Here is a 26,939-nt window from a genome sequence, read left to right as displayed (position 1 = left end):
AGCATTCCAAATTGCACTGTATTTCTTGCATAGGGGAAAACACTGTGATTCTTGAAATAAAATGCCTACATTTTTAGTCAAGGACTTGCTAAAAGGCTGCCTGCTGAGAAAGGCTACCCTCACCATGAACCTTTACAGTCACACAAGAGCTGTGGTTTCTGAGGAATCAGGCTTGATCAGCCTGTCTGATTAAAAAAATAATAATAGGCAACATCCATAGCAAAGAAGGGGTAACACTGGGTGTGCCTTGTCCAAACTGTAATGCCTTCAAGGAGATGTTCGTTGCTTTAAGACACACATATCACTGTAGGGTAGTTGGACCCCCCCAACCCCGTTCTCTAGCATTTCTTATTTCTTCTTCAAGTTTGCACCAGAGACCTTGAGGCCAGCAGTCCTTGGTTTAAGACCCTTGCACAGTAGGCATCTCATTAAAATGTGAATGATCTATTGATCCTATTTCTAAAAATGAATTATGCTTCTTCTGAGATTTCTGCCAAGATGAAGTTCACCACATAATCACCAAGGCCCCTGGGAAGGACCTCCCTTTGCTTCTCCATCCCAGCGTTCCTGGGCTGTGGGCATCACTTTCATCTCCACCTCTGTCCATCTTCATGTGGCTCACTCTCTTCTCTGAATCTCTTTTCTGGGTGTCTTTCATAAGGTCACTTGTCATTGGATTTAGGGTGCACCCACTAGAATAATCTCCTCTCAAGACCCTCAACTTAATTACATCTGCTAAGACCCTTTTTACAAAAAAAAAGGTCACATTCATATCCTTTTCGTGGGGTGGGCCACCATTCAAAACATTATACCCCCCCCTTTTACCTAAAGTAATAACCATGATTATATCCATTTTTTAAACTCTGTGCTTTAAAATGGTTGATAGGACTGTTTCCTCTTTTTCTGATCCACTAGTCATTTTGGAGTCTGAACTGCATATTTGAATCTTGAATTCTGGCTCTGTCACTAACTAAAACAAAACAGCCTTAAGGAAGTTCCTTATCCATCCCTCTGGTCCTCAATTCCTCTGGTCTAGAATAAGAACAGTAATTTCCATCTCATACAGTGTTTGTGAAAATTAGTATGAGGATTCACATAAAGCGCTTAACACAGCGTCTGGGAAAAATCACTTCTCAGTAAATGCCGGCTGATTTTAAATTAGAATATTCACCCAGACCCATCTATTGCTTGCAAAATGTATACGTTTAACGTCCACTGGGGAGACACATTTCCAGCACTCAGAAACTTTTCTGGCACCCGCGCAGGAGAGCAGCCTCATTGTTGAGTGTTAATGCCTGGGTGTGCGGCCTGCTCAGGGGTGGGGGGAGAGAATTCTCTGGATTCTCTGAATTGTTGCTGTCCCAGCCCACACATGGACCTTCAGATGTTCAGAAGAGGACAGAATAAGGAGACATTCTCTTACCAGAAGGGAGAAGAGATTATTCCAGCCACCATGGGACTAGTCCCTTCGGATCTGACCAGTTTGGAGCAACACAACTCAGGGTTAGTGAAAGTGGCTGTTCTGCAGCTTCTAAATGTGGGGTGGGGAGTGAGGCTGGGGGTGGGGTATCAAGCCCTAGTGAGTTGCATGTCTGGGTCAGGCAGGCGCCCAGTGATACTACATTCTGGGTCCAGAGTTTTTCCTGAAGCAAAGAGCCAGAATAGCCAAGCATCAAACCTACCCTCTCAAAAATACATATTTCTCCAGGTTGTCTAGTTGTGTTTTTCTAAACAACTGAACGGCAGCAGGAAGTTGTACTATATTTACACAGTAACAATAGGTTTTGCTCAAACATTTTCCACTTACTATTAGTTCATTAACTAGCTTAATCTTCTCTGCCCTCTTTACACAAACCTCCCCTACCCCACACAGACACCTTTGTGTTTGGGGGAAGAGGGTAAGAATTCTGAATCCACATTACAATGATTGCTTCCAGTGGATAATTGATCTAGAATCAGACGCAGTAATTCTGCACAAATGCCACTTTTTATATCAAGCAATCCTAATGTTTAGAACAGCCAAAACAATATACCAATTTGGAACTATAAACACACCCCTCTACACACCCTAAGATCTAAATTCAATTTCATCTGAACTCGTTACAAACATTGCATTAATATCACTAATCCAATGATCTGAGCAACCCTGACTGACACAGACTTGGGTCCTTTCCAGAAAACCCAGAAATCTAGTCCAGGGCCAGGCACGGGTGCCACGGAGGCACATTTGCTCCACCAGTCTACGTCTCTTCACGTTTCTGACTGTATACATTCTCTCTGATTCCTTTCCTAAGTCTCTGTATGGCTACAACGGTGGTTCTTGATGTTTTTATTAACACACACTCTCTTTGGATGAACAAAACAATTTTCTGCCACAGAAACTCTATTTACCCTTCCAGAGGCACGCTTGCCCTTCCAGAATGAGCATGGCTGGGTTTTAAACACCAAGGCAAAAAGCCAAAGTCACAGCTCAAGCCCTGTGCAAACCACTTATCTCCCCTCTGCTGCAATATGTGCACATTCAAGTCCAGCCCTGATCTGTACTCCCAAACGGAAGCATTGTGTCGGAAAGTACTCCAGGCAAAGGGAGAAATGGATGGGGGCAATGGAACCAACCACTTGGGGGCTGAGGTTGATGAGCACAAATTTCATTTTGCTTCTGTAGATGCACATAATTATTCATTTATGATCTAGAATGGAAAACAAATTCCTTTGAGGACTGTCCAGTGTTTTATCCTATAGGTCAACATAGTCGACAAGCCTATCTGAATACCTGTTCAACAAGCCTATCTGAATACCTGTTCTACGTCAGCTTCTAGGCTAAATGATTTGACTCTGCACTATATAAGAGCTAGTATGAGTCAAGGAAATTATTTTTAAGAGACAAGGTAGGGATAAGCAAGGGGGAAGAAGAAAGAGAAATTAACCCTTCCTGAGTGGATCAGAAAAGACTTCTGGAGGAAGAATATCTTAGCAGGGATTTGGAGAGAACATGAGTTTGCCAAGCAGATAAAGTGGAGATAGGCAGGCAGATGGGAACTACCTGAGCCAACGCACGGAGGCGTGAAGTGCAGTGTGTTTAAAGAACAGTACGAACGCAGCTAGCTCTTACCAGGGTACACATTCTGTGGGTGTTTGTGTAGGGAACTGACAAGGATCAATCACTCTGAGTATGTGCAGGATCAGTTAATTGCTTCATTTACTTAAATGTTTACTGAGCTTTTGCTAAATAGAGGGCCTTAGACCAGGAGTTGGAGATGGGGGGTGATAAGGAAATAAGACATGAATCTACCACACAAAAATAGCATTGTGAAGTAAGACGCTTCCCAGAAGGAAAGACAATATCAGAGGATTATTTCATTCATTTGCATTCATCAGTAATAACGGATTGAGTTCTAAATTAGCACCTACCAACATAAATGATAAGACATGTTTCTTGCACGTACAGAACTGGCAGTCTAGTGGAATAAACAGATGCATAAATAGAACACTATTATTATATTCAATAAATGACACAATTGTGTTTTTGACTTAGATCAGTTCTGGACACTGATCTAAGTGCTTTATATGGATTAATTTAGTCCATCCTCATGCGATATGATTATCATCTGCATTTCTTAAATGACAAATTAGGGGCCAGAGAGGTTAACTTAACTTGCTCAATCCAGGACACACAGCCAAGATTGACATCCAGGCATTTGACCCCACATTCTTAACCAGCACACCAGAGAAGCCTGGGAGGGAAATACCTAAGTCAATCTAGAAGGGGCCAGGAAAGACTCATCCTTTCACCCCACCAGCAGTCCATGTCATCTCTGAGGTTTCCAAGAAATAGAAATATAATTTATAGAATCTTAGGAAACTACCAAGCTCATGATACCAGATTGTGTAACATCTAGATTTTATGCTCAAAAGAGTAAGTAAAAATTTCCCCCCAAATTCACCTATTTTTCACTCAAATGATTACAGTGTTTCCAATCCTTACCCAACCCAGTTCAGCTCCCTCTATCCCCATAAATAACAAATTCTCATTATATGCTTCTAGGATTGTTTTTTTTGTTTTGTTTTGTTTGAGACAGGGTCTCACTTTTTGTTGCCCTTAGTAGAGTGTCGTGGCATCATAGCTCACAGCAACCTTAAACTCTTTGGCTCAAGTGATCCTCTTGCCTCAGCCTCCCAAGTAGCTGGGACTACAGGCATCCACAACAATGCCCAGCTGCTTTTAGAGATGGGGTCTCACTCTGGCTCAGGCTGGTCTCCAACTCCTGCATTCAGGCAATCCACTGGACTCAGGCTCCCATAGTGCTAGGATTATAGGCATGAGACACCGTGCTAGACCATTTCTGGGATCTTTTATCAAGGGAAGGGTAAAATTAATGGGGAAGCTTTTGATGTTTCTCCTCGGGAGTCTTCTTTCTGTGGGGTTTCGGCATCTTATGCTATCTAATACCTTGTGAATACCACTTTGAGAATTCTCGGCTGGATTTGTGGACTGGATTTGTGTGTCATTCCCAATGTCATGTATCCAGGGCAGCACCTGTGGCTCAGTGGGTAAGGTGCCAGCCCCATATACCGAGGGTGGTGGGTTCAAACCCGGCCCCAGCCAAACTGCAACAAAAAAATAGCTGGGCATTGTGGTGGGCGCCTGTAGCTACTTGGGAGGCTGAGGCAAGAGAATCGCCTAAGCCCAAGGATTTGGAGGTTGTTGTGAGCTTTGACAGACCCCACGGCACACCACTACCAAGGGTTAATAAGTGAAACTCTGTCTCAAAAAAAAAAAAACCAATGTCATGTATCCAAGCCCATGAAACTAGAATTATATTTCTCATTCAAATTGAGAATGTCATGTTCCCAACTCCCCCTTATTTAGTTCTCTCATCCTTATAACAAACATGGACATTGGGTTGCAAATAAAAAAGGAAGGTTGTAAGAAGTTGTAAGCCTAATTATCTTATTACAAAACTTAATCACAAAGTAGGTAGAGAGGAAGTCAAAGAGGAGTGCAAAAGGCCAAATGATGGCCTCATTCTCAGAGGAGGAAGTCTGAGATAGGAGTTCTGTGAAATTAGGGGTAGTATTTGTCTGCATATCACAGAACCCAACTAGAAAGACTTAAGCAAATAAAGGGGAAGGGTAATAATATAACCAGATGTCAGGTTCCTGTTTTTCCTAGTCAGCTGTTATCTTTGCCAGATTCCTGTTATACATTCAGGTTTCAGTCCATATTCCAGACAGCAAAAAGGCAAAGGGCAGAGGGTAAATGGGAGAAACTAGCCAAGTCTGTCTCCTTTAAAAAAGTTTCCCCATAATTTACACACTTCAGCCTCCATCTAAATATCCTTGGCTAGGTGTGAGTCGCGGGGCCTTCCTTAGCTGCAAGAGAGTCAGAGCAGGTCAGTGTATTAACTCAGCAGGTACCATTTCCAGACAAAGCAAGGTTTTAATAGCATGGAAGAGAGGATGTATGCACATTGAGTAAGCAACTTAGCAGTGTTTGTCATATCACCCTAAAGTTTTCCAATTTAAAAAGAGAGAGAGAGAGAAGAGTAGAGAAAGGGCAGGGGGAACAAATTACAAAACCCTAGGGAAGATCCACAATTGAATAAAGCTGAACCAAATGATACTTAAGTGTTTCTCTTTTATGCTACTTAACGTAGATAATCCATGGGCCTGAATTTCATGTTATGAGTAGGAATTAGACAGGCTTGAGGAAGGAAGAGAGAGAACAAAATATTCCCAGTTAAGGCACCAAGATGTGACACAATGGGAATTACAATCCATTTCCCACTTTCAAAGAATAGATTGCAAAGTAAGAAATAACAAGACGGTAAATGGGGCCAGATCAGGGAAGACTTGTGTTTATCTGGTATAAGATGAAAAGCCAGGGAGAGACAGGTCAGACTTACATTATGGAAAACTCACCTTTATTGACTGCACTGAATGAAATCAAGAAAAAGTTAAAGATGAAGAAACAAGTTAAAAGGAGACTGTTAATACAGATGGAAGATGCTGAGGGCCTATTTTGTGGGGATACAGAGGAGGGCATAAATGTGAGGAATTACTTCTTTGAGTATCAGGAAAGACTTTCTGGAGGATGCAGCCTTTTATAACAGAAAATAAACTTTCTTTTATGCCTAAAGCATCTGTCTGCAGAGTCTGAAGCATCCTTACTTTATATATTTTGTAGAAATTTATGGGATATAAGATATTCACTAATTAGGAACTCCTAAACCATTTATTCTAGTACTCATAAATAAAATGATCTAAGAAAGTTTTTTAGCCAAAGGCTGAAAATTTGAGATAAACCTTAAAACTTAAATATAGGAGAGGCTGTATCAAGTTATTATAACCTCAAAATTAGTTGTTATCCAACTCTGGTGAGTATCTAGGGAGCTGGCTAAAACGGCAGGTGCAGAGGCCCATCTTAGCCATACTGAATCAAACACACCAAGGGTGGGACTTGGGGATGGGTATTCATGCTAAATTTCACAGGATATGCTAATGTACCCCCAGATTTGAGTCATCAGAATAATGAGCCTGACAGGGCATGACTGGGACTCCAATGGCAAACATATTAATAAGAAAGAGGTCATGAGACCAGGTGCAGCAGCTTACACCTGTAGTCTTACCACTCTGGGAGCCTGAGATGAGAGAATTACTTGAGGTCAGGAGTTACAGTCCAGCCTGAGCAAGAGTGAGACCCTATCCCTACTAAAAATAGAAAAGTTAGCCTGGCATTGAGGAGGGTGCCAGTAGTCTCAACTACTTGGGAGGCTGAGGCAAGAAGATCACTTGAACCCAAGAATTTGGGGTTGCTTGCTGTGAGCTAGGTTAATGCCATAGCACTCTAGTCTGAGCAATAGATTGAAACTCTAGATCAGGGGTCCTCAAACTACGGCCCGCGGGCCACATGAGGCAGTGTGACTGTATTTGTTTCCATTTTGTTTTTTTACTTCTAAATAAGATATGTGCAGTGTGCATAGGAATTTGTTCATAGTTTTTTTTTTTTTCAAACTATAGTTCGACCTTCCAGCGGTCTGAGGGACAGTGAATTGGCCCCCTGTTTAAAAAGTTTGAGGACCCCTGTCTAGAGAGAGAGAGGGGAAGGAAGAAAGGAAGGAAGGAAGGAAGGAAGGAAGGAAGGAAGGAAGGAAGGAAGGAAGGAAGGAAGGAAGGAAGGAAGGAAGGAATGATCAGTCATGAGATCCAACAATGTACAATTAAGAGGCAAGAGAAAAAGGGCAGGCAGAAAGGCCATCACTCACGTACAAGGGCAGAACCATGGGAACTGGCTCACTGCCTGAGAGGATTTGATCAGTAGGTAGGCAGGAGAGAGGGAGGATCAGGGAAGAGCTGGGCTGAGAGACTAACAGGGATCCAGGCATAACCACCTTGGAGGAGGGCGGGCCATACCCCACAGAAATGGACAAAATTCTAATATCCAAAGGAATATGACAGACCTGGGCTCTCAGCTTTCCAGACAATTCCATAGCTATGCAAGACAAAATTCCTCTCTATGTAAAGTTATACGCTACACTATTGGTTGGTAAGAGAGAACTTAGAGATTATATTAGTCAATAAATAGAAATTTCTCCCACCCCTTAGAACAGACCAAAGGAATATCTGAACAGTTCCGATGAGGGAACTGTGAGAGTCCCTCTGATTCCATGTCATCAGGCAGGTCCCCAGCCTGGCAGACTCTTGCTGCTTTTGCTCCTTAGAGATCACTGAGCAAAGGCCTAGTGGCTTTGAGGCCGTTTCCCCTGCATCTGTTAAGTCAGCTTGCAGACTAATTCTGCAAACATCCATCGGGCAAGAAGTTTCATGAAACAGGGTAGAAGAAAAGGAGAAAGTAGATATCATGTCTGCTAAGCTTTTCCAACAATATTTCTAATTTTCTCTGGGAAAAATAAAAGTGCTGATTTTGAATAACCATCTTCAGATCACCCCAGGCATCCCACTGCCTTCTGGGGCAGCGTGGGTAATTGGAAAAGCCTTCTGTAGCTGAGGTCTTTCTCCTGGTATCCTTCTAGGTCAGAACCAGCAGGGTGCATTTGTGTTGACGTGTCTAGATGAGCTCTTCCGCTCACTGGTCAAAATCATAAATGGTCAGTAAGGTTCAAGGAAATCGTGAACATATGTGGGGTGGGGTGTGTGCGTGAGTGCATTTCAACACGCCCATCCCATGCCTGGAGCCTGCAGTGGCCTCTGTGTCCTTCCTAAGAGAGCAGCAGTGCAGGGGCCAGCAGCCACTTTGCATGACCAAAGATGGTGTGAACCATGAAGCCGCCTCCACCCAGCTCTAAGGTCTCTCCTCTCCCTTCTCGAGCGCAGGTTCTATGAACACAGACGAAGTTCTGTGGTGCTGAACTTACCCGGACTCGAGGTGTTCCCTGGGGACCTTCTGGTGTCAGCTGGGGCTGCGGATTACCTGTGCCACCCACTTCTGCTGCTGAATTCAGGTCCTGTCCATTGAGCCTATTTGCATTCCATGGTGATATTGTCACAAACGGGGCATTTGTAAAATGTTTGATACCTAGGACGTGTGCACTAACCAGTTAGAACTGAAGTCTTACTGATTACAACAGCTGTGAATCACGGAACCCACTGAATACCAGTCCTGGTGTTGGGCATTCCATTTACAGAGGTGAACAGGGCCTGGCTCTTCCCTCCAACTGTGCCCTGTTCAAATAACTTCTCCCCAGTACAGGCCCTGGCACAGGTGCACCATCTCGGATGAGAGTGCCCTCTCCGGGTGTGGGGGTAGCTCGCCCATCCTGGCTGTCATGCCGCTCCCTGCCCCACTCCAGGGCTTTCCCCTCACACTGGCATCTTCCAACCAGCATGGTACCATGTGGAGGCAGGAGTGCACACAGCAGATTATCCCGTCTCCCCGAAAATAAGACATCCTCCAAAAATAAGACCTACTTACAGGAAAGATAAGACGTCCCCTGAAAATAAGACCTAGCGCATCTTTGGGAGCACACCTTAAAATAAGACACTGTCTTATTTTCAGGGAAACAGGGTAGTGCCAGAAGGAGGCAGACTTAGGGGTGAATCTTCTGCGTCTTCACCTCCCTTGTAGAGGAACAACTGTGATATTCCAGATACTTTCTTCATGATTCTGAAGGTAGAGAAATCAAAGCCTTTGAGAGCAGAAAGGAGATTTAAAGATTATCCATGTTGGCAGTTTTGGTTTTTTTTTTTTTTGCAGTTTCTGGCCAGAGCTGGGTTTGAACCTGCTACCTCAGGCATATGGGGCCGGTGCCTTACTCCTTTGAGCCACAGGCACCACCCATGTTGGCAGTTTTTAAACTGGCTTTGTTCTTAGCAGAGCCCTTTTTACCAAAGAATCCCTCCTTAAAAGTCCAATGTATAAAAGATCCAGGGAAATTGGTGATACTTGCAGCTGGAGTAAGCCCCCAAGACTCACCTCCAAGGCATCCCCAGGATCCTTGGACCCTTGACAAACAGTTTGAAAATGACCAACTCATTCCTCACTCACAGATGTGCCAAGGGAGAGCCAGAAAGATTCAGGGGCCCAGTCCTGATGCCAGCGAGTCTGTGTGGAGAACGGGCATCTGCATGTCTGCCTACTGGCAAGTGCTCTCTCCATCAGCAAATAAATCATAAGGAACATTTTTATAGCTCTTCATTCTTTTTTTTTCCTGAGAAATTAGAATTCTACTCTAAATATTTATTGAGCACCTACTATATGGCAAACATTGGGCTAAACCAGTCCTGGTTTCACACTCCAAGGATATTACAGTCTAGTCTGGTCAAATAAACAGAAATGGTAAGCAAAATTCACACAAATGCTAAATTGCAACCATGACAAACATTGTGAAGGGAGGTACACATTGCTTTATGGATCAGTATTCGGGAAATTTGGGTCAGGGAGGGAGATCGGGGAAAGCCTCCCCAGGAAATGATGGCTGTATAGCTCTTCATTCTTTAAAGATCACTTTCACATCTTCCATTGTATACAGGACAACAATTCAAAGGAACAAGCCAAAGGGGGTTAAATGATTTGCTGGAACTTGGTGTGTGTCACACTTTATGGGGGCAAGACATGATTGCAAGAGGGACTTTACCTAACAATTGCAATCAGTGTAACCTGGTTTATTGTACCCTCAATGAATCCCCAACAATAAAAAAAAAAAGAATAAAAATAAAATGATTTGCTGGAAGACATGCCCTAGAAATCAGAGCTAGTCTAAACACAATGTAACCTTAATAGATAGAGGTTTCTAAATACATGTTTCATGAGGCTTTGCAAACACTTTAAACCAGTTAATAACCAGAGCCATGCTTCCCAAAAGCCGGTCCCAGACCAGCATCTTCAGTATCACCTGAGAAGTTATTAGAAATGCGGATTCTGGGCCCCCACCTCAGAACCTCTGAATCAGACTGGCATCCAGCAGTCTGAGGTTTTTTGGTTGTAGTTTTGTTTTGTTTTTAACAAGCCCTTCAGGTGATTCTGATGCCAGCTAAAGTTTGAGAACGAGCGTGCTCAGGCACAAGTGCTGAATGACACTTCCATGTCACACCAGTTGTTTTGTGAAGTTGTGTCTCTAATATCATGGTGGATACCCAACAGTAAAAGATAAGCAACATCTTCCCCCTTCTCACTCAATGCCCTTTGCTCAAGGAGTTTAGAATAGAAGTCTCATGTCCCCAAATCTTGTCTAAAGCAGTACTTCTCAGGCTTTGTCACACATATGAGGCACCTGCAGATATTGTTGAAATAGATTCTGTTCAGAAATTTTTATGTTTAAGACAGATAAGAAAAAGTTGTGGATTCAATGTAGACTCATTTAAACATTCTTCTGAATATTAACAAAACTTTCCCAAGGCTCCAAAATTATCCCCAAAGTGAGCAAAGCAGAGGAGAGAAATTGACCAAGGACCAAAACCCCCAAGTATTGCAGTGCAAATTGGACATCATAACTTATCACCAGACATTTGAAAGGGTGGTGAAGCTGATCTGTCCCTAAGGGAGATTCCACCTAATCACCCCTTATAGAGACTAATAAGCTGGTCAGCTGGGTGAGAGGGCAGGTGTCTTCCAAGGTCACGGTGGGAATGGTATCCTAACACATCCTTTGAAGTAAGTGCTACTCAGCCCTGATCGCTTCCCTCTGGTTGCAAGAGTGTTGGGCAGTCTTCTGAGGAAGCTGATAGAAAGAACACCAAACCTTAAGACATCCATTTTGTATTCTGGGTGGTCAGAACATCCCATCTAAACCTAAGAGACTATTCCCAGCTTTTTATGGGTATTATTACAGATTGACGCAAACCGCACAAAAATCTAAAGGACGGAACCCTGGTCATCAAAAGAACATGTGTTTGAATAATGACTTCCTTCTCAACTTGAAGCAACTCCTGGTGACTATTTAGGTGGTGACCAATAGCAACCAGCCCCAGGATAAAGATTGGGGATGTGTGTTGTTCAGTTCTATTTCAGGAGTCTTCATTTAACCAGGTCTGGGATTGTTGGCTGGATGCCATCTACAAGTTTCAAGCTCTGTCAGGCTATTGAACTTGCAAGTCATAGGCTGGTTTATGGTAAAATGGCATAAAAAAAGAAAGGCCCATCTTTTCTGCACCAAAGTGCTATGATTTCTGTCTTCAACGAATTACTCAACATCTTTATTCAAGTTTATAGATTTCTCCCCAACATTGCTTCACCCACTCCATTGCAAAAAGATAAATATTCATTCTGTGCATTCTCAAGAGAAGAATTATAGCAGGATGAATCCTGTTGGGGGCTCATTTTCAAAAAGCAGGTTGTGTAAAGCATTGCAATGATCTGTCACTTGAAGTACCTATAATCATATATTTTCTTTAATTTCACCCACCAGAATCCAAAAAGCCAAGATGGCCTTTCTCCAAGAGAGGAGTGGTAAGTGTCACACATTGACATTTTCGTCTTAATTAAGCCTCCTGTAGCGAAGAAAGTAAGAAATGGGTGAAGAACCTCCTTACTCTGCTTTGTCTTTGCATAAAGGCAGATGGCGCATGAAATGTAAATGGTTTCATCACATCCGTAGTATTGGCCACAGAACATGCCAAATGGTACCATTTTGTGCAGCAAAACAGTGCTAATTGCCAGTGGTTAATGAGCTCCACAAAAAAAAAAAAAACCCACAAAGCAATCCTAATATAGTGATGCTGTGCAGGGCTAAATTTATAACAGGAAACAGCTCACTTGATGAAGCACATTTCCACAAATGTACGCCCTAGTTCACAGTCAGTGAGCACCGTGTATATTGGGGATATTGAAAAATGAATGAGATACTACAGAAACAGATCCCACAAATACACTTCTATTTCTGAGAAAGCCAGTCAGATTAGTCCTAGTAGGTTTTTAATTCATTCTTGGTCCCATCAATTATGGAATAGTTATAAATCTAGATCAGTGGCCCCAGAGTCTTCACTGCCTAGGACAAGGGTGGCCAGAGTCACACCAGGGGAAGAGGGATGGAGTGTTCATGATCACACCTGCTGACTACTATTTTCTGGAGGAAGGAAAGGAGCTGATCGTGTGTTCTCCCAGCAGGACCAGTTGTCATACAAGCACAGCACAGCCAGAAGCAGCTGCAGGGCCTTCCGCTGGTTACTGTGCCTCATTCTGTTAAATCTGACCACATGGCCTCTCCAATCAGTTTTGCATCAGTGGCTGACATCTGCAATGGTTCTGTGGACATACACACCTTGAAATTTGGGGGGGGGGGGTTGTTTTGTTTTGTTTTTGGAGACTGAGTCTCACTCTGTTACCCTGGGTAGAGTGCCATGGCATCATACCTCACAGCAACCTGAAACTTCTGAGCTCAAGAGTTCCTTTTGGCTCAGTCTCCCGAGTAGCTGGGACTACAGGTGCCCCTCACAACACCTGGCTATTTTTAATAGAGATGGGGGTCTCTCTTGCTCAGGTTGGTCTCAAACCCTGAGCTCAAGCAATCCACCTGCCTTGGCCTCCCAGAGTGCTAGGATTACAGGCTGAGCCACCACATCTGCCACGTTGATGTATCTTAAGTCCAATAGCTAAATAAAAAATCCTCTAACATTCCAATCCAAGCTGCTTCCCTATGACCTTGGCCAAATGAAGGCCAATAGACCTCCCTCAGCTCAGGTCTTACCCTGTTCAACGTGGAAATGAATAATGGCAGCCTCACCAGGTGGTTGTGGTGACCGATACATCATGTGGAGTTTATCCCAGAGCTAGGCACTTGTAGACAATTTATTTTGGCTATACTATCTGTAGCCATATTTTTATGGTCAGTGTCTAGAACAGTGGTTCTCAACCTCCCTAATGCCACAAGCCTTTAATACAATTCCTCATATTGTGGTGACCCCCAACCATAAAGTTATTTTCGTTGCTACTTCGTAACTATAATTTTGCTACTGTTGTGAATCGTAATGTAAATATCTGATATGCAGGATGGTCTTAGGTGACTCCTGTGAAAGGGTCATTCGACCCCCAAAAGGGTCGTGACCCACACGTTGAAAACCTCTGGTCTAGAACATTGCTTGTTCTCAACAACATGTATATGAAGAACTCACACATTTTTCTTCCAAAAATAAAACTTTTGTATGAAACCCAGTCTAAACACAATGAGCTGCAAATCATAAATTATTAGTAACATTGTGACACCACTGTAACCAGGGCTGTTGCTCATCAGTCATTCCGGGATGTGCTCTGACTGTCTTCCTGGCAGGTCTGAGACACAGTTTATAGAGCAGCGTAAACTCCTTCCTCCGATAAACAGGCAGATCTGAGGTCCCACCTGGCAGGTCTGAGACACAGTTTATAGAGCAGCGTAAACTCCTTCCTCCGATAAACAGGCAGATCTGAGGTCCCAGGAGAAGAGGCATCTTCCCCAAGTCCTCTGTCCCTCCAGGACAGAGAAGTTCTCAGGGCTGCTTGGAAGATAGGATGTGCTTTCAGAAGGGAAGGGGTTGGCTGAGGAAGAGAAACTCCTACCAGGTGTCAGGATCAATCCACTCCTGTCCCCACAAAGAAGCGACCATGGGTGACTGTGCCAAGTATTGGGCCAGAAATCTAAGATACCAAAATGCCCATGTCTAGCTCCTTACTGAAAAGGTTGGACTGACAATGAACTTGGGGGGAAATGTGTTAAATGGTTTGTCCTATGTTGGGGGAGTGTCACTTATGGAGGGACATAGAGGAAGAAAAATTAGTGGACTGACAGAACCTTCTCAGCAGATGCTCTTAGCAATGAAGAGAAGTCGGTTTCCAGAAGTTTCCCTTTCCCCAGTACACAATGCCTCATTTCCTTACAATCGGCACATCTTCTTCCTTCATTTGTCCTCTTAGCCTTATTTATTAGGTAATTCATGCCTTTATAAACCACGATTCACATCAATGTAACAAACACACTTCTAAGTTGTATTTTCCCAGTCTGTTACAGATTTTACTTTTCTTTGCTTTTTTCCTTCCTTTCCTTCTTCCTCTCTCCCAACTCTCAATACAGTGTATGTTAGTCATGAAAGGTAACACATATGTAATTTTTACCACATTACCAGGAGCCACTGTGTCCTTGTTTATGTATGTCATTGTTCACATATGTGAACTCTTAAGTTCTCACAATAATCCAGTAAGCTAGGTAACCCCCGTTTTGCCAAGAGAAAAATGAGTTCAGAGAGGCTGACTGGTTTGCCCAAGATCACACAGTTCATGAGCACAGAGCAGGGATCTGTCTCCAGCACTCCCAGGCAGTCTGGCACCAAGAATTTTCTGGCACCAGCCTGGTCCTGCCACTTTCACCATGGGACGTCTCATAAACAGACCTGGATGCCCCTCCCTCCATCTCTGCTTGGAGCTCTCAAAGATCCTGCCTGTTCTCACCAATTCAACACCATCTCTTTGTCAGCCACCCTACAATGTCGTACTCAGTCTTAACCTTCAGCTTGGCTCCAGCTCAACATCACCAGCGCCTGCCGCACACCCCCATTCTACCTACCTCCTAGTGGCTAAGTTTGAGGCTCTGCAGTGAACCTCGCAAATACCCTTCAAATGCTTCCCTCACCAACACCACCCAGTGGAAAGAACGAGGTACTACATGGGCTTGTTCCTCTTGAGAGTTAGTTGGTTCATGTGGCCACCGAGACAAGTATCTCCTCCCTTCTCCCTGGAATACCCACAAGCTACGTGGCCAGGAGGCTGGTCAAACCCACAGAAAGCCAAAGGGAGTGCCTGTCAAAGTACGGGGCTGGCGCCCGTTTCCCTACAACTCCAACGCTGCTTCCATTGTCTTTGCTTCTTTCTTTCCCAACAGACTGATAAACTTTTTTTTTTATTTACACGACACGAAGTCACTATGGTTTCAGACATCAACAAAAGGCATACGTCCCAATTCTGTAGGAGGTCCCCAACTGGCTCCAAGATTCCTCTGCTGCTACAAAGGCTAATGAGTCTACAAAAGATGTCCTGTTTCCCAGAGAGGCCAGCCACAGTCCTGTAGCACATTCTGAAACGATGACAGGGTCTCCTGTCACGCACCAGGGAGGCCCGACCTGCAACAGCAGACAACCTGTGCCTCTGCTTGGTCATTAATATAACATCGATTAACTCTCACCAAACTAAATCCATGCCAATACCATGCATCCCGAGGCAATAACAAGTCAAAAATTATTTGTGACTTGTTACAAATAATTATTATTATTTATTAACATTCCTTTGAAATGCTGCCACATTGACTTTAAAGAACCTGGCACATTGACATTTGATAGCTTCTTCCTGGTGTGGTTGGTAAAATGAACTCTTTAACTGGGCAGTTCATGGTGTTACAGGAGAATGCTGAATGAATCAAAGAATGCTCATGAGGTATGAAGTTTCAAAATCAAGTTACAGAGGATGCATAAATATGACATCATTTAAAAATTAATTATGGGGCAGTGCCTGTGGCTCAAAGGAGTAGGGTGCCGGCCCCATATACCGGAAGTGGCAGGTTCAAACCCAGCCCTGGCCAAAAAAAACTGCAAAACAAAAAAAGTGTATTTAAAAATTAATTATGCATATGATCAGGAAAAGTTTTTCACTGGGTATCTGAGGGTGACAATTACGGGTAGCTTTAATTTTCACTGTTTTTCTTTGTTTCTCAAATTTTCTGCAATAATTATGTATTACCTTTACAATCAGATTTTTAAAGCAAATGTTAGTAATAATAAAGATCGTAAGAAAAGTAAGTAGATTGTTCCATTCCAAGGAAACTAAAGTTTCTAGCATATTGTGGTATTTCTTAGCATAAAATTATTATTATTGAGGCTCCTTTTGATGCTCTACCTCTGTGGTCCAGAGTTTGGGGAAGTTAAATCTGTCATGTCACCCCACCAGGTGGGCACTAGACTTGGAGTCCACCTATTTGCTATATAACCATCCCGTGCCTGGAGTAATTTTTTCATTAGCAAAATGAGATGTTTGCGTTAGATAATCTCATGAGCCTCTGACCTCCAGGCCTGACATCCTGTGGTCCTGTGGTTCAGACTAGGGCTCAGAATAGCTTTGGAATTGTTAGTGGCTTAAAGACAAAATGTGTAATGTGTTCTTATGAGTGGGAGACAAGGAACAAAGGAAGCCTTGCCATTAAAGAATTGATGTTTGAAAATTCTGTTTCTAATGATCTCCAAGCACAGCAAAGACAAACACAAGCAAATATCCGATCTGGAAAACTGTCTCTCCTCTGTGAAGATTACCAACTTCAGGAACTACGAGTTCTGCGGCTTTAAGGTATTTCATAAATTGTTTAGTGGGTGGCATGGGGTTTTCTTTTCTGTTTTGGTCATTACTTTAAATTGTCAGGTTATTGCTTTGTTTATATTATGATAACAGCAAGTCTCAGGGCTGGAAAGGCCAGGTCTTTCCCTAAAACCTAGGAAAGTCATCTTACTGTGAATAAGGTAATGAATATGAGGGTACTTTGTAGGCACGGAAGCCCTCTACAAATGTTAATACTAGTTATTTCTACTATTCGCTCTTCTGGACCTCGATTTCATCATTTGAAAAATAAGTTGTCTTTGATAAGACAATTTCTAAAGGTCTCTTTGAACTCTAAAACTCTTACTTTATGATGCTTTGGTTAATTTCAACAAGTTTTGCCAGTGGACCATGGAACCAGACTCCCCAGTTCTGGGTTTGAGGTTTTTGAGATGTTTTTACAATAAACTGAAAAGGACTCGTGATAATTCGTAAACATTGTTCAAAACCACATCACTTTGGATTTCTTTTCATTTTAAAGTAAAAATACATCGCACATCTCAGGCTTTGCATGGGGAGGACTTGGTGTCCCAAAGTCCCATGGAGGGAAGCTGTGATTTGGGCAGGTTGAGCAGCCACTTCCCGGAGAGCTACCTGGGGCCTGAAGCAGGAAATCATGATTTCGGAGATTGCCTCTTCCTGTTGAGCTGCACGCCAAAGCAAATAGCCAGCAGGTCAACCCGCTGAGGTGGAAATGTTCTGTTCTCTCTTTTCTCCTCATGTACAGGATAAGACCTGGAATGAAGTCGTGGAAACACATCAAAAACTTCCTACTGATCAATTAGACTTGAGAAAGCAGCAAGAGGCTGTGTGGGAACTTTTCACGAGTGAATGCACTTATTTCTTGGACCATTTACTAGTCCTTAAGATGGTAATGCCAGGCTTAATTTTGGTAGTAGATGAAAATATTAATGTGGTTTTTTACAGATTTGTTTTTCTCTTCCACACAAAGAAAAAAAAGAAAGAAAAGGAAAAAGAAAAAAACAGTTTTAGGGTTTTGCCCCCTCTTTGAGGAGTTTTTTGGTTTTTTCTAATTTTTTTTTTTTTTTTTTTTAAGACAGAGTCTCACTCTGTTGCCCTCCGTAGGCTGCTGTGGTGTCATAGATCATAGCAACCTCAAACTCTTGGGCTCAAGTGATACTACTGGCTCAGTTTCCCAGATAGCTGGGACTACAGGTGTTCGCTGCAAACCCCACCCCCCCTAGTTTTTTCTATTTTTAGTAGCAATGGGGTTCCCACTCTTGCCTTTTGCTCAGGCTGGTCTCGAACTCCTGAGCTCAAGCAATCCTCCCACCTCAGCCTCCCAGAGTGCTAGGATTATAGGTGTGAGCCACTGCGCCTGCCTATTTTCAGCAGATGTTTAAGAAAATTTTATTTATTTATTTATTTTGGTTTAGCTACTATTTGGTTGTCTCTTCATTCTTTCCTCAAACATTAGATGAGGTTTTCTAAGTAAATTAGCCCAGTCTCCCATCTGATGTCCAAAGTATCTTCTGCTTTAGCTCAGCAATGCACACACTCCTTGGGGGAGGGAGCTCACACCAACCTCGGGGCAGCCCAGCCCATCCGTGGTCTGCTTCTTGCTCCCTCATGAACAGAGCCAGGTGAACACTTGCTGTCAGCTGCAGGGCCACAGTCACAGACTTCTGGTGCAATTCAGTTCTGTCAGATTATATGGTACATTCATGATGTCTTCTTTGTAAATGACGCCCTTGAGGTTGTACAGGGCTGCAGCCCTAATCAAGTGAGCCTCAGACCAGAGACTTCCTTAGGGAAGAACCACAAGTCAAGGAAGAGAACTATAGGGCAGCTTCTTTGCAAGATCATGGGGGAGCATGGACTTTACAGCTCCCCAAATCGCCTCTGCCCAAAGCACTTTTGAACCCTGGTCTTACACAGCTAAAAAGCACTGTGTTGGCAGACCTGAGTTCAAGCCTTGGATCCATCTCTGACTTGCTTTGGAGAAGTCTAATCCCCCATATCTTAAAACAGGGGTTGGAAAAACATTTTTGTGTTAGTCCAGATAGTAAATCTTTTAGGCTTTGCAGGCCACATGGTCTTTATTGTAAATACTCAATTCTGCCCTTGCAGGGCAAAAGCAGCCAGAGACAATATGTAAAGGAATGCACCTGACTGTGTCACCAAAAAGCATCATTTCAAAAGCAGACAGCAGGCCAGATTTAGCTCACAGGCTGTAGTTTGACAATCTCTGTTCAGGCTATAAAAGGGGAATGATAATACCATCCCTGGCTATCTCAGGAGACCATTGTGATGATCAAAGTCGTTTTCTTTGAAATCTACCAGGTTATTTTCTGTAAGTAATATGTACTGTCAGTCACAGCACTAAGCCCTTTACTTAGCAAAATTTAAACTACAAAGACACTCTATGAGCAAATTGGAATTTTGAGACTGTATCAGTTAAGATGCTTACGAGAGCAAGGAAGAGAAAACTAGTTGAAATAACATAGGATTTTATTAGCTCACGTGACTGACTTTAAAGCCCAGAGGTGGGAAAGAATTTAAGATTGTTTTGAATAAAGGGCTCAAAACCATGGGACAAAATTTCTTTCCATCTCTCATCCCTGTGGTCCATGGCATTAGCTTCATCTGAAAGCTGGCTTCTGTTGTCATCACAAAATAATTGTTGTCCAATGGTGGTTGTCCTCGAGCTCAAGGGGGGCAGAAGAGGGAGAGAGAGAGAGATCTGCTCAGTATTCATAACAAAGGTCTTGAGATTCATTCTAATTGAACTGGTTAGATCAATCACATGCCCACCTCTGAGGCAAATACTCCCACTAGGTAAGGAAGATATGTGCTGATTGGCTGAAAGGAGTCAAGGCCCAGCCCTGGGCATGAGGTCAGCTTGACAGGTGGCACATGAGAGTCTCAGCAAAGAGTAGACACTAAAGGAAAGGCAGGCTGTTTTTGAGGAAGGGGAGCATTGCATCTGGGTGGTGACCAATCCAATGTTCCCTGCAGAGCAGTAATTCCAGAGCTTAGCAAAATTTAGTATCAAACTGTATAGTATCCCTCGTTTCAACAAACAGCACAGAAATTTCTTGCCCCATAAAGCTGCCCGTGTTTTTCAAATTAGCATTTTCTCCTTCAGAGAAGATCAATTTGAGTTTATTTTCAAATGCCCCCAGTGTATTTAAAGTATATATGTATACACACACACACACACACACACTCACACACATATATTTACAGATATATACCTCCCTTTACATAATCCATCAGTTCCCCAAAGCTGCCTGTGAATTGAAAATATGTAACTCATATAGTAAAATAAATATACTAGAGGACTCAGTACTTTTTTTTTATGGTAAACATTTCTGTAAAGCAAATAATCTTACAGCAGAAAGATTTCTTCCAAATTGTCCCAATTTATCTGTAGTAATGAGTTCTGTTACTTAAAATTATCTGTTTTAAATGCTTGGATATTGACAGATTTCCAGACGGCCGATACCATGTTGGATTTAAAAACCTCTAAGTCGGTGGTTCTCAACATGTGGTCTGCAGACCAGCTGCAGCACAATCACTTGGGAACTGGTTAGAACCTGCATTCTTAGACCCCTTCACAGACAGGTGGGGCCCAACAACTCTGGTTTAGCAGCAATTTCAAGTGATTTGAGGCAAGTTCAAGACCCACTCCCTGCATTAATTCAATAAGTCAGGAACAGGAATTGGGGAGGGTTAGCTACGTAAAGCCCTGTCTTTTTACCCCTAAAATTCTTGAAAGCATGGGTCGCTTTGACTGCTTCCCATCTTTGGTAGACAAAGCATTTCCATTTCAATAATAGGTCTCTCTTCAGTTTACAGGATAGAGGGCAGGCTCTCTGTGAGGACTGTCCTTCCTCTCTCTTGACTTGCTGTGTAGTTCCCCGTCATGTGAAAGCATTGGATCCAGTAAAAATTACATAAAGACTCCCTGAATGCTTGCATTAATATTGAATACCTTTACCCAAACCAAAACATTTTACTGGTTATCAGATACGAACTCATTAATTCTCTGTTGAATTTCCTGAAAGTAAAGTACATTTGGGTGCTTTGCAGAGGGAGGAATCCATGAGAAGACAGCATGAACGTTGTTTTGCTCTCAAATTAGTTCTGTTGGCAGAAAGAGAACCTCTGGGATTTCTTTGGTGCTGTGAAGCAGAGAAAACCCATTGGGACAGATTGTGTTCAACAGGAAAGTTGTTAGGACTCGTAGAAGCAATAGCAACTTCATACCGAAGAATACTTTTCCAATATGGATTGTGAAGCTTAAATGTCATCATTTGTATGGAACATAATTTTTGAACTTCGAGAATACTGATTTCCATGATGTTTTGTTAACTTATATTCAAGAGGTTTATGTTTAATGTTCTTACAAAGGGCATGTTTCAAGATTTCAAAATAGAAATTAATGTGCATTTATCTTTTTTTAAGATCTTCATGAATACACTAAAATATCTGCAAACGCATGAATTTCTCCTGGATGTGGATTTATGGAGACTTTTTGCAAACCTGGAGGAGTTAGCTCAGGTAAGCCGAAGTAGGAAAGTGTCAATAGCTATCTTTTAAAATTCATTAAAGGACCATGAACATTCATGCTTGGTCTGTTCTTCTGGCTTCTATTCCATACCGGAATATGGCACATGATTCATTCTGTAGTCCATTCCAAGTCAGGACTTCAGGTTAATGGGGAAGAAGTCTAAACACCCACTGACATCTTTCCAATACACTGTAGATACTAGTTAACCTTTGCTTTTTATTTTTTCCATGGCTATTTAAAAACAGGCCACATTCCTAAGCTCTTTATCACCTTCATAAATGTTTCAAATAATGTGCTTTTCTCATATATATTATAAATAAATCGTATCTTTCCTCTCAAATGGAAGGGAAGAGAGATAGCAACAAGAATTTATTTAAGAAAAATGTATAAGAAAATACATACTGAGGAGTGGAGGAAAATAAATCTTTGAATTTTGCTGGGAGATAAATTTGAAATAGGAAACATCTGTAAGAATGATATTGGAAGTCCGTCAAATGTTTATTCCTTACCCTGGGTGTGTGCCTACTCTGGTTTTCTTTCTCTCTGGTCCTAGACAAGCCTTGGTTTTGTGAACAGTCTTTTCAGCCTCATCAAAGACTACGTAGATGCTTCTGAGACTTTGACTTCAATGGATTTTATCTCCGTGCTCACAAAGGTAAAATCCCTCTAGGAGATCTCACCTCTGTGAAATACATTCACCCACCTCCCAGGACAGCCATTCCTATCTACTTGATTTTCCTTGTTTCAGGGAAAGTTCTACCACCACCCTCCCACAAAGGAGCCATCCCTGTCTCCACCAAGCAAAGTTTTCAAAAATAATTTGCAGATTCTGTTTTTCCATCATCATGTCTCATGTGGATTTTATTAATACAGAAATGTGCATGCATGGAAATGCCATTTCCGTGTCTATTTTTCAATTTAAAGCAATATTCATGGCAATAGTTTAGTGTATGCTAATTACATGGTTCAGTTGTTCTTCTAACAAAGTGCCAGATTCTCAGAAAGAAACAAAATAAACAAACCTTCAAACCCATCAACACCCTTAATAATATTTCTGTGTGTGAAATGAGGAGAAAAGAGGAAAACATGTAGCCCTGCTTTGATAAATGTTATTTATTTCTTAGGTATTTGGGCCACCTCCCCATGATTTTGGTACTTTAAAATTTTCAATCCAGTTCCTATCTAATCTCATTTAGCAAGATTTGAGTTCTTACACACCATTAAAAAAATAGATTAAGATTTATTGACAATGTACCAAGTGCTCTGTGGGGCCAATTTCCCATATATAATAATGTGCAAAATCAGACAAGTCCCTTGCTCTTAAGGAATTTTCAGTCTAGTAGTGAAGAATTTTCAGTCTAGTCCCATTACTGGCACTAGTGATTATATAATGAAATTGAAATAAATGTAAGAGAAATTAAGGGACACAGGTGTGTGTCCAACAGAGAAAACCTTCTAAGTTGGGGTAGATAGTGGTATAGTTCCAGATAGGAAACTCTCTCTGGGGAATGATGCTTGAGAAGATATTCAAAGGCAAAAATAATCAGGAAATTAGGTATAAAGTAGGAAGAGCCTTTAGTGAACATTGACAACAGATTTAAATAAGAAAAGCTTCAAAATGAGAAAGAATATACATTTGGGGGAATTAGCTAGAATTTGGGGATCTCTCCTTGAGTCAGAACATTTTAAAATTTAGTTTTTAGTAAATAGCTTGGAGAAATGTCAGCTTCTCATCAAAACATTTACATGCACTTACAGATCTACTAAAGAAAGTGATATTCTTCGACTCTTTATTAAGGTGCTATAATAAAGCCACATATGAATGTTCCATACTATGTTACAGATGTGCAAAGATGGATCATAAAAACTTTTCCTAAATTCAGAACGTCTCCATCAGTCAGGTTAGATTCAATTGTGCCTCAGTCACAAACATCCCCAAATCTGTGCAGTGTGGCTCATTTCTCATTTATGCTCTGCCGCCACTTTCTCCTCATCCTGACTCTGGGGCCCATGTTGATAGAGCAGCTACTACCTGGAACATGACCAATAGCCATGGCAAAGACATAAGAGACTATGACAAAACAATCACTGGTTCTTCAAGTTTCTGCCTGGAATGGCGTGTCTGTTAGCCTTCCTCAGCACACAGCCAAGTTTAACTTCAATGCAGCAGATACATATCTTCCTCCCCGGGAAGGGTTAGGGTGGGGATTAAGATGAACAGGAAGCAGTCGGCCCCAGAATCTCATCAAGGACAATGTAGATGCTTCTGAGACTTCACCATCTAGGAGACAGGCATGTCCTACATTTACACGTGAGCCATCTGAAAAGGTCATTCAAAAGGAAACTGAGCTTGGAGATTGGTTAATTTAGCTAAGATTATATAGCTAATGGGTGGTAGAACTGAAGTTCTAAGCCTAACTCTTAATCTTGGCCTCTTAACAATCCTAATTATGCCATTTCTCAAGCATCTCAGTGCCTCACGAGAAGACTCTCCCTGGAGCTCCAGGTCTTCTTCTCTGCCCAGCTAGTAACATTCCCCACATCCCCTGCAAAAAAACTCCTATCATCTTTCAAATTATTTCTTGCAAAAGTCAAAACTTGACATTGCTCCTTATAATGTTTTATCTCCTGAGATCCTATAACAAACTATTTTTCTAGGTTTTCCTGATCTCTGGTTCTATTACTATCACTTCTTTTAGTGGCTTTGCAGCTGGGTCTGCTCTTTCCACGCCCGTAGTTATAACACTGCCGGCAATGTGTCTTTCTTCTCCGATACCACTGCATTGGGATACCATGGAAATTTCCTCATGGGGCCCGTGAGTTGTTATATATGCACATATTAGCGAATAAATCTATCCATGGGCACATAGAGGGAGCAAAACTGTAGACAGTGTGGAGTCCTGAAGAAAGTATCCACCAGTAATGAGTGAGAAGTATTGTAAAGAGCAAAGAATAACCACCGTTCCTGAGAAAGACTCACTGAGATGGCAGCTTATTGTGGGGTGTGCAGTTGCCCATTATGGGTACGACTATAAACATAAAGCACGCCTTATTCTAAAATGAATTTGATGTGCCTTACCAAGGTGTGTCATAGCAAACGTAAGGCAATAAATAAGAATCATGAAGAAAATCTAGTAAGCATTAGATTAGGTAAGATTGGTGAACAAAATGCATCCTACTAACTATAGTACATTATTAAGTAGGCGCATACCAAATTTCTATATGTTTAGAAGCCTGCAGAATTACATTTAGAAATATTTTTAAGGGATATTGGATGAAAAGTTAAATATTGTTATTTTAATCACTTATTGCCAACACAAAGTTAACATCAACCCACATGGTCACCAAAATCAAAGGCAATCTTTGTTGATACGTGCCAGACATAGTGTAGGAATCTTATTAAAACTCAAAGAGAACTTTTCAGGTAACTGGTAAGTTTTGTAAGGACCTGCTCTCCACCTTATCTGCTTTAAATAAAAGACTGATAAAAAAAAAAACTCAAACAGAAATAAGAATGAATTAAGACATACTACATGGAATTTAAGTATAGAGGAGAAAAGACCATTTATAGAGGAATTAGCTGCTTATGATAAGAATACCATATATATATTTTTTTTTTGGCAGTTTTTGGCTGGGGCTGGGTTTGAACCCGCCACCTCTGGCATATGGGGCCGGCGCCCTACTCCTTTGAGCTATAGGTGCGCCCAGAATACCATATTTTTTAACAGAATGCTTATTGCAAAGATTGTCTACACAGTCGTAGCTCCTCTACCGTTCTCTGTTCTAGTTCATGATAAACGTGAAGGGAAAGTCTGCCAGGGCCCAGCACAGGCCTCGTAACTTACGTCCTTTCTGCTCTTGTCTTGCAGTATTTCCGCGGGAGCCTCTGTCAGAGCCACCAGACCTACTGCCTGAACTACTCAGCGACTGTCTTTTATCTTGACAGCCTCAGGCAGAGAGATGACTTTGGAATTTATTTAAAAGTAAGGTACCATTTTATTTTCTATTTTTCCTGACCTTCTTTGGGTGAGATAGGTATGAGGAACTTTATACTCAAATGGGAAAGAAGAAATAAATGATCAGCAATATGTTTCAACAAGAAATCTGCTTTCCTCGGAAAGACATCGTCCATTGCACACACAGGAATTTTAAATGGTGTACATCTGGAAGCATTATATCACCAAATATTCTACTACGAACTGGGGATTAAAAAATATATTGTACTTATACTTTTTTTTTTTTTTTTTTTTTTGGTTTGTGGCAGAAATCGGTGCATTGTAAGGCAGAAACTAGAATAAGAAAGTAGGAACTGAGCTTTGTTTGGGACTAGAAGTTTGGCTTTTGTAGGATTTAGTCCCAGCACCATGACATCAGATCCTGTATGAATGGGACCCCTCGATTAGATCACAGAGCGGAGGCCAGTGCTGCCCCTGAATGCGGCCTGGAACCAATGTTCTTGGATTTCTCTAGCTCTGTTGACCCCTCTTTGGCATTTCTTTAATCTGAACTGTACCAGTTCAGTACCGTGCCAGAGACCTTTTGCATGATCTGCAGAAAATGCCTTTCCAGAAAACCAGCTCTTCCTGCAGCTGCAAGAAGCCCCTGCCAGAGCTGCCTCTTGGAGGCCAGGGAGGAAAGGCCGCCCCAGCTCCTCATGACTCAGCTGTGATCAGTGGGCTTCACCTGCCAGGAAACCTGGGTGTGACCCGGACAAGAAAAGAGGAATGATCTTAGGGAGGAGACACTGGCCCTGTGTTTGTGGCTTCAGCCTCTCAGTGTTTTCTTTTGTACTCAAACTGCAAAGTGGAAGCTCATTAAATTCCCAAGTGTATAAATAATCACAGTTAGTGCAGACATTTCCCCTGGAAGCTGATGGATGAGAGCTAAGCCCTTGTCTGAGTCATTTTGCATTGCTATCCTGTCTCCTACCCGAGACAGCAGAATTTTTAAAAAGGTTCATTTGGCTCATGATTCTGCAGGCTGTATAAGAAGCCTGGTGCTGTCATCTCCTTCTGGTGAGAGGCTCAGGAAGCTTCTCCTCATAATGGAAGGCAAACCAGGCCCAAAGGCCACGCAGCAAGAGAGCGGAAAAAAGGCTCTTTTCAACAGAACGCCACTAAGCTGTTCTTGAGGGGTCCACCCCATGGCCCCAAACACCTCTCACTAGGCCTTGCTCCCAACATCAGAGATCAAATTTAAACATGAGATTTGGAGGGAACAAATATCCAAACCACGTCAGACCCCAAACTGGGAGAAATCCAGGTACATATCTGTCCCTCCCAAGCTAGGACAAAGATTAATTTCATAAGATCCAGCTACCATTTTCAAACAACTTTGGAAAATTTCATACCTGTGTATTAACAGCCAAATTATTTTTTGACAAAGGTACTAAGAACATCCTTTGGCAAAGAATGCCATCTTCAATAAATGGTGCTAAGAAAATGGGATATCTGTATTCAGAAGAATAAAACTAGACTCCCCTCTTTCACTATAAACAAAAATCAAATCAAAATAAATTAAAAACTTAAACATAAGGCCTGAAACTATAAAACCACCAGAAGAAAACACAGGAGAAACACTATCAGATATGGATGTTTTAATTACCATCATCAATCATCAATC

The 26,939-nt window shown here is 42.1% G+C and overlaps 1 protein-coding gene across 1 annotated transcript in view; it reads left to right on the top strand.

Annotated features, from left to right (window-relative positions):
- The window catches only part of PLEKHG7 (pleckstrin homology and RhoGEF domain containing G7), a 72,777-nt gene that overhangs the window by 21,672 nt on the left and 24,166 nt on the right, over nucleotides 1-26,939 (top strand). Inside the window, exons 7-13 of the mRNA XM_053583355.1 lie at nucleotides 8,335-8,462; nucleotides 11,865-11,902; nucleotides 16,655-16,753; nucleotides 17,508-17,651; nucleotides 21,212-21,307; nucleotides 21,871-21,972; nucleotides 25,187-25,300. Of these exons, the coding sequence (XP_053439330.1) occupies nucleotides 8,335-8,462; nucleotides 11,865-11,902; nucleotides 16,655-16,753; nucleotides 17,508-17,651; nucleotides 21,212-21,307; nucleotides 21,871-21,972; nucleotides 25,187-25,300 (721 nt within the window). The remainder of the gene's footprint in view (nucleotides 1-8,334; nucleotides 8,463-11,864; nucleotides 11,903-16,654; nucleotides 16,754-17,507; nucleotides 17,652-21,211; nucleotides 21,308-21,870; nucleotides 21,973-25,186; nucleotides 25,301-26,939) is intronic.

The sequence above is a fragment of the Nycticebus coucang genome, chromosome 3 (assembly GCF_027406575.1).
Source record: "Nycticebus coucang isolate mNycCou1 chromosome 3, mNycCou1.pri, whole genome shotgun sequence".
NCBI lineage: Eukaryota > Metazoa > Chordata > Mammalia > Primates > Lorisidae > Nycticebus > Nycticebus coucang.
This window is presented reverse-complemented; position numbering and strand designations above follow the sequence as displayed.